The sequence below is a fragment of the Frankliniella occidentalis genome, unplaced genomic scaffold (assembly GCF_000697945.3).
Source record: "Frankliniella occidentalis isolate FOCC.00 unplaced genomic scaffold, Focc_3.1 Scaffold322, whole genome shotgun sequence".
NCBI classification, from domain to species: Eukaryota; Metazoa; Arthropoda; class Insecta; order Thysanoptera; family Thripidae; genus Frankliniella; species Frankliniella occidentalis.
This window is the reverse complement of record NW_026267446.1, coordinates 238,452-245,701: the sequence shown is the minus strand read 5'-3', so window position 1 is coordinate 245,701 and position 7,250 is coordinate 238,452. Positions and strand designations below refer to the sequence as shown.

Sequence of the window (7,250 nt, the reverse complement as noted above, 5' to 3'; positions counted from 1 at the left end):
AATTTCATATTATGAAGATTCTTTAGAGCTTTATTTAATTCTTTGTCTATTTTGTGCTCAAATTTTGTAATCTCATTTTTGCTTTGCTTAGTTAAAATTAAAGAATATACTGATCAATTGTTTCTTTGAAACACACGTAATAACTCTTGTCTAGTCAAGAAGCATAGTTGTCTACCCTTAAGCCGCTATGTCAACACAGCTGCAGTTGACAGAGCTCACCTGAAGCAAGCAACTGCGTCACATGTGTCTTTGCTTTGACAAAGAATGGCCATTCCTCATTCACACCTCTCAGCTTCGTTCTAGATATCTCATTGAATCCATTTACTTGTTCTTGCAGGTACTATGCAGAGACATACTCCAGAGAAAGGGCTGCAGAACGATCCAGAAGCCGAGACAGGGAACGGGAACGAGAATATAGAGAACGCAGCCGTGAAGACAGGTGAGAGAATGATCAAACCTAAGCATTCCGAGTTGTTACATGTTAAGGGAACGAGGTTTAAGTTCGGGAAAGAAGTTGTCGTCCAGGAATACTCAAGAAAATGGGTCGTAGTGTCCAGGAAAATAAATGCGCAGTGGATTTTCATGTTTCTGGGATGCGACATTATATTTATAGAAAATTGTTAGGAATAACTAAATGTAGCGTCCAATACCTTCTCAAATTTGAACTAGAGGTGTGATCTTAGGTGTGGTACCCAGAAGTTTGGCTCTAGCTACTTGCTTGATTTCTTCTGTTTTTTGTTGTTTTCTTTTCTCTTTTCTTTCTGGCGAGGGGGTAGCTGTTTTAACCACCAGCTTAATGTGCATATTTTTTTCTTTTACAGTTCTACTCGTCAATCGGTCCGTGCCCGTGCTAAGTCTCCAGAAGTCCCTGATGCTGGACCTATTGTCAGCTCCAAATCAAGGTGGGCATTTCTCAGATTTCATTCCTTATCTACAGCTTCACTATTTTAAATTATCAATAAACTTAAAAGAGCTTAAAATTTATTTGAAAACTAATCGATTCTACACATTATTTTTGTAAAACCTTCTTTTATTCTTTTTTTTTTTTTCAATTGGTTGGATTCTTTAGATAATGTTGAAGCATAGCACTGTTTATGGTGTAATATTAAACATGAGTTCTCCTTTTTCTTTATTTCAGATATTATGATGAACGTTATAGAGAGAGAGATCGTGAACGTGAGCGAGAAAGAGAGAGAGATCCCACTGCAAGGAGAGAGCCTGAACGTGAGAGAGAGCGGGATAGAGAAAGACGGGAGGAAAGAGAGTCTTCTCACCGAAGCTCTACCCGCCATTAATGCCACATTCCAAATTAATTTGAGCTATTTTGTGGCCCTTAAACTGTCTTGTTTCCTTTTTGTACCATCTTCCCATTTTTTCTTCTGTGCCCATCAAAATTTGTTTAATTTCAAATTTTCTTGGCATAGTGTATTGACAAGGTTACAACATTCAACGCTGGTGGCAACTCTTAGGTGATTAAGTATTAACTGAGTAATTTTTAAGAGCATGATATCAAGGACTTCAACTCAACTTGCAACTCCACTTGCATCATGAAGGGAAGAGGAGCATCTCTTTGCAACTTCAAGATGCATGGATCTCAACAATCCTTCACAGCATTCAACCAACACCCTTTGTTCTTGAAGAAGGAAGAATGTTATTTTAACAGATAGCTGGCTTAGTTAGTGGTAGTACTTGTAGATTCAATTATATAATTATCTTATTTCAATGAATTTGTGTACATCAGGTTTTCTGGTACTTCAGTCACTTGGCTGTAGACACTTTTTAATTTTATGACTGCAAACTTTTATGTAGGATTGCACTTTTATGAGTTACTTCTTTATTTTGCCTAGCCAGCTTATCTGCTGTGTATTGTACTGTATGCTGTAATAATTAAAATGTGGAAAACAGGGTTTGTTTCATTACTGTAGTATCCCTGCAATGTCCTGCTACAAACATTGTTTTAGTTTTATTTTGGTGGGTGAAGTGTATGAATTGAATGGTCTTATTTCAAGGTAGGCTGCTCCTAAAGTCCTTAAATATTTAACTTCATGAAATGTTTTTCCAACCCATTCTCAACTTGATCTTGTGTTCTGAAATGCTGCAGTAGCTGTTCAAATTTATAACCTGTTTAAAAGTTATGTCCTTGTCCTCTTTAATTCATACATGGCTGTGAATGTGTGCTTGTGCAGTTTTGTGTGCTTTTCAAATGCAGCTACTGATCTGAACTTTTCAAAACTTGGTTCTCTGTATACTTGTTGCTCTTGCCAATGACAGAAATTTGAATACTCATGTCGCTAAAATTTCTTAACAAATGTGATGGTTTTTTAAATTTTAAGAACAATCATCCGTTTTTTGTTGCATTTTTAATTTACATTTTTTTTTCCTTAAGTTTTGGAAATTTGTTTTTATCTGACCTGGTGAACTTTTATCAAAGATATTTTGTTTATTTCTTTTGAGGTCATACTTTTCCACCAGTTCTTGGTGCTCTTCAAATTGTAGGATTTCAATTTTCCTTGCTGTTATTTTCTTTGTTTTTATGGTTTGATGTTTCTCTTTAGTGGTTTTAAAGAACACTTGAATGCACACTTTCATGAAGGCAGAGAATATGTTAAACAGAACCTTACTGATTAGCACAATAGTCTCTTTAATTTTACCCTGTACAGTTCAAGTTATATGTTCCATTCAGTAGTCCCTTTTAATTTTTATGTCCAGTCACTGGTAATGTGACCCTTGACTGATCAACTAACACACACCATTGCATACATGACTGGCATTGCATTGCCCAAGGTTATTCTATCGCACTCATTGTTAGCAATTTTAAGTTACAATGTCTAGTGTTCATTACAACAGTACTCATGTCCTTATTTGTGTGTTGGGAACAAATTTTAACAGGGAGGATTCCCTTGAACTCGCTGTGATACCATAACTCTTGCTGCATCAATTTTAATCCCATATTGGGCAAACCTATAAGAATTGAACAATTGAGGTAGACTACTTTGAGGGGCAATATACCCTTCATTTGCCTTGCAAATATTTTTTGTAGGTATGTTTTACTGTTTGAGAATACTTTTTAAAAAGATTTCAAACTGGTCATCCAAACTGAAAGTTCAGACGATTGTTGAAATTAATTTCTTTGGTGAAATAAGTGTTCAAAATTGAATTGTTTTAAAGTGTGTCTTTGTGTAGAGAGAGTATTGGAGAAAAGAATTAGATAATTTTAATTTTCAAATTTATTGAGAAAAATCAAGAAGTGCTTCAAAATTTGTGCCTAGGTATTAAAACTTTATACCATAAAATTTTCTCACTGTTTCCATGGCACTGTTTGTCGTGGAGTCAGTCTGCTTATGTTATATGATATATAAAAAAGCAAACAGTTTGGTACATAATTATTACAGGTATATTGAAGAACATTAGAGCCATACTGAGATGGATGAGAGGATTGATAAATTGGATATCTCCTTCCAGTGTGTTAAAAGGAAAGCAGGTATGTATACTAAATGTTTAGAAGTTTTTGTACTTCTTTAAGTGATTGGCAATTGTGGTTGATACTATGTCAGAATTACATTTTAATGTGCTTTATTTTCTTATCAGAGTTGTATATTGTGTTACTGTTTCCATTCATTTTGATCAGTGACATTCTAAAAGGATAGAAGCCCCTTGCAAAGTATAACCACTCTTATTGGCTCTCACTTTCCTTCCTTGGTATCTTTTGACCAGAAATTGTATGAAGGGAAGGAAGGAGGCTTTTGTTTAAATGTTTAATTCTTTCATGTCTTTTTCTGTACTTTTGAAATGATTCAAATTTTTTTGGATCCAGCTAAGATACATCTTCAGTGTTCTGTGAAGTGTTGTCACTGTTATTCGCAGATCTAATCATGTTACCATTTCTCCTCTGATCTATGAGACTATATCTCCTTCGAAATCAGACATTTTGAAGCTCAGTTTTCACAGTTATATTATTTTATTGTTGTAAATCGTGACATTATGTTGCAAATTTAAATTTTCAGTGATCTTTTATTCACAACTAATATACACAATTACAATGAAATTCAAGCTACTCATGCATGGTTCTTGTAAACAACCTTTTTGCCATGCATCAATGGAAGACCCTTCTGAAGATTGTCTATTTTGACATTCAGGTTTCAAAATAAGAACTTTTCCTTGCAAGGTTTTATAAATGTTCATCCAGTTGCAGGAAAACCCTCATATTTTAAAGTCTTAGTTAATCCGGCATTGGCCTTTTCCCTTTGTCACTGATGCTGGATAAATTTGGACTTCAGAATATGGAATGTATAAAACTTGACTGTCAAAATGAACGATTTACAGGAGGTTTTTGAACATTTATTAGTTTTTGATTTGTAATGGGTGTATTGCATGTGCACAAATGGTGCACAAGACTAAAAACTTCTTAAGGAAGTGACAATTTCTCTTATCAATGTCCAGTTATCCCTTTCTGTCCAGTGATGTTCATTAACTCATTTTTCTTAAAAGCTATCTACCATATTTATTCGATTCTAGGTTTTTTCCTTGATTTTGAGACTCAAGTTGGGGTGCGGTTTAGAATCAAATACACCGCTAGCAGGGGTCTTATGAAAATCTTTCTTGCGAGTCTTCTGCCAAATTTGGGGTGCGGTCTAAAATCGCGTGAGACTTAGAATCGAATAAATACTGTAGTTAAAAACAGAACTTGCGTGGATTGGTAAAGATGTTTCTGTCTTGGTGTTTTCATTAGGTGTGAGCTGTGCTGGTAACCCTCATCTCTACATTTTTATTCAGTCAAATTTTCCCCCAGTTTTGTTTTTGAAATTTTATCCTCTAGTTTTGATTTAATTTACCTGTAGCTTTATTTTTGTAAGTTGTGATTTATTTTTTTATGTACTCATGATGCATGGAGTGATTTTCCACAATTTCTGAGGAAACATTGGTTAAAACAATTTAGGAGAACCGAAACCTTTCTTTGATAGCTACCGTGCCTTTTTAAGAAGAAGTTAATGTCTTCTTTTTTTTGTGGGGGGAGTAAGAAGCCTTGTGTTTATAGAAAAAAAAAATAGAGACACTCCTTATTGACTTACAAAGGAAGATATGATAAATGCTACCTTAATATTGTACATGTTGCTGCTCTGCTTTATCAGTTGAAACGTGAACAAGTGTTGGCTTGGAAAAAGGCGTAAAGCAGTTGGTGTATTTTCTGCCCTTACTCTATTGCTCTCTAGTGCCGAAAATGTTATCTCATAGCTCCTTTCCTTTTCGTTTAAAGCACCCATTTGGTTACTGCTAAACCAAGCCCAAGCTACCTGAAATACTACCAACTGTTGTAAAACATTGTTTAAAATGGCAAGGTGTGGGTGTATTTTCAGATGTTGTCAGGGTTTTGTTGAAACTTTCTTGTACCCATGTGCAGTATAAAATACCTAATCTCCCTAATTCTCCCCAAATCGAAAGCTAAATTTATTTGTTAAATGCAGGTTGTCACCTCTGTTTTGGTCAAACTAACAATGTATGCATTGAGACATACTCAATGACTATTTAGAGGCTTCAAGTGGAATTATTGGAGCTTATTGGATACAAAAGATTGAATTCAGCACTAAATTTTCAAAAGAAAGAATAATTCTTTGTCAGTGTTCACTCTCAACTTTCTCAAATATTTGGCATGAACTGGTGAAAACTGGTACTGTATTTACCACGGTCCATAACTCTGGACTCGGTAATCACTGGATAATCCGCTAGTGCTATCTTCTTCAAATTGTACCATACTTGTTGGCCTCTATTTAAAATGCATTTCAATTTCAAATGTGCCCTGAATTGTTTTAATATAATTTCTATAATATGTCACATTGAGTATGAAAACAATATTTGAAGACTATCTAAAATTGACAAGCCAATTTTGTTTGTAGGGAAGTAATTGTTGCGTTCAATATTCATCTACCTTTCCTGAGCGTGTGGAATTTGCATTGTTACACATCTTAAACTTTGAATTGGGTTCTTGTTAAGTGTAGTTCATTGTAAAGGTATGGTATCATGTCTGTTAAGGACTTGGTTCTACAAGGCTGGTGAAAAGTAACTCTGCCACTGTTTAGTTCTCCTAGTCTTCAATTAATAATATAGCGCTGTTTCTGTTACAGTTTCTTCAATGGAGAGCAGTAGGTAAGTAGCAAATTGGCTTCTTAGCTTGGGTCTTCAGTTGCAAATATTCCAGTTATTATATAGGACACATGCTGCTGAGCACTTATGTGAATTTTGTATCAGACGTTTTCGTAGTTCAGTCTTGACAAATCATTAGTAAAATTGGGTTCCAGGAAAGACAGTCCAAACTGATTTAAGTAGCTGTAATTATTTAATTTTTTACCATGAAATAAAGATTTGAAAAAGTAGTGAGTTTTATAAATTAACATCCATTCCTTCAAGGCCTAAAACTTCGCCTCTGCCATAAACAATATATCACAGGTTAATTAATAATAAATCTCTACACACAAACATACCAAATTCAAGTACCTATGTTTTTCTGAATTTTTTCTAACAATAGTTCCATTCGCCCAGCCATAACAGGCTGACCCTTCTTTGTTTTCTTCTTTAACTTCATGTACTTCCTAATTTTATCCTTCTTGTATTTTTGTAAGGCATCTTCACGCTCCACCTTCTCTTTAGCCCTTTCAGCAATAAGGAGCTCTTTCTCTTTTTTCCGTCTCTCCAACTCTTGTTTAGCTTTCTCATATGGATTGCTTTCCCTGTAAATACACACCAAAATAACACAATTATGAAAACATTAACCCTGGGTGGGCAGTAAATGTTGAAGACATGCAATTCACACACCGATGCAATTTCTTCGAATCCCCTCCAGACACACTCGATTCTTGTTTGCGGTGGGAAACATCAACCTGTGATTTCTTCAGCTCTTTGTAATATTTGTGAAGGGCTGCCTTACGACGTCTTTCTTCAAACTGTTGCACTGAAAACAAATTTCACAAAAAAGTTATATTTGATGAGTTTTTAGGTACACAATGTACCGCTGCATTAACCTCTACAGAAAGGTGTGACAGACGCTAGTATAATAAGACGAAATATACCCTTAGTTTTATGGCTGTACTTCTTCTGTCTCCATTGAGACTTATCAAAGGTTTTTTTGGTATCGGAAAACTCAGAGTCCATCGCTGACGTGGATAACCTGGATAAATGTATAAATAAACAAAACCTCCGTACGCAAGTGAGCAAGAGCAGCAAAAGGCGTGATGTGGTGCAAATAGTTACTGTAGTGC

At 35.1% G+C, this 7,250-nt stretch overlaps 2 protein-coding genes across 5 annotated transcripts in view; one reads left to right on the top strand and one right to left on the bottom strand.

Annotated features, from left to right (window-relative positions):
* The window catches only part of LOC113210251 (cleavage and polyadenylation specificity factor subunit 6), a 21,238-nt gene extending 19,900 nt beyond the window's left edge, over nt 1-1,338 (top strand). For all 4 annotated transcript variants that reach the window (XM_026428336.2, XM_026428255.2, XM_026428167.2 and 1 more), the window contains 3 exons: nt 338-439; nt 822-902; nt 1,139-1,338. In XM_026428336.2, coding sequence (XP_026284121.1) covers nt 338-439; nt 822-902; nt 1,139-1,295 — 340 coding nt within the window. In that variant the 3' untranslated portion in view covers nt 1,296-1,338. The remainder of the gene's footprint in view (nt 1-337; nt 440-821; nt 903-1,138) is intronic.
* A 4,974-nt stretch (nt 1,339-6,312) lies between these two features.
* On the bottom strand, nt 6,313-7,247 carry LOC113211037 (uncharacterized). The gene is made up of 3 exons (XM_026429311.2): nt 7,062-7,247; nt 6,808-6,943; nt 6,313-6,722 (listed from the first exon to the last, which is right to left on the bottom strand). The coding sequence occupies exons 1-3, from the start codon at nt 7,141-7,143 to the stop codon at nt 6,482-6,484; spliced, it is 459 nt and encodes a 152-aa protein (XP_026285096.1). The 5' UTR covers nt 7,144-7,247; the 3' UTR covers nt 6,313-6,481.
* Between the last annotated feature and the right edge of the window lie 3 nt (nt 7,248-7,250).

Excerpts from the sequence above, each read along its gene's own strand:
- LOC113211037 (XM_026429311.2), bottom strand. The coding sequence starts at position 7,143 with ATGGACTCTGAGTTTTCCGATACCAAAAAAACCTTTGATAAGTCTCAA. Across the intron at positions 6,944-7,061 it reads GTACAGCCATAAAACTAAGG|TGCAACAGTTTGAAGAAAGA; the intron begins GTATATTTCGTC and ends ATTTGTTTTCAG. Across the intron at positions 6,723-6,807 it reads GATTCGAAGAAATTGCATCG|GGAAAGCAATCCATATGAGA; the intron begins GTGTGTGAATTG and ends GTGTATTTACAG.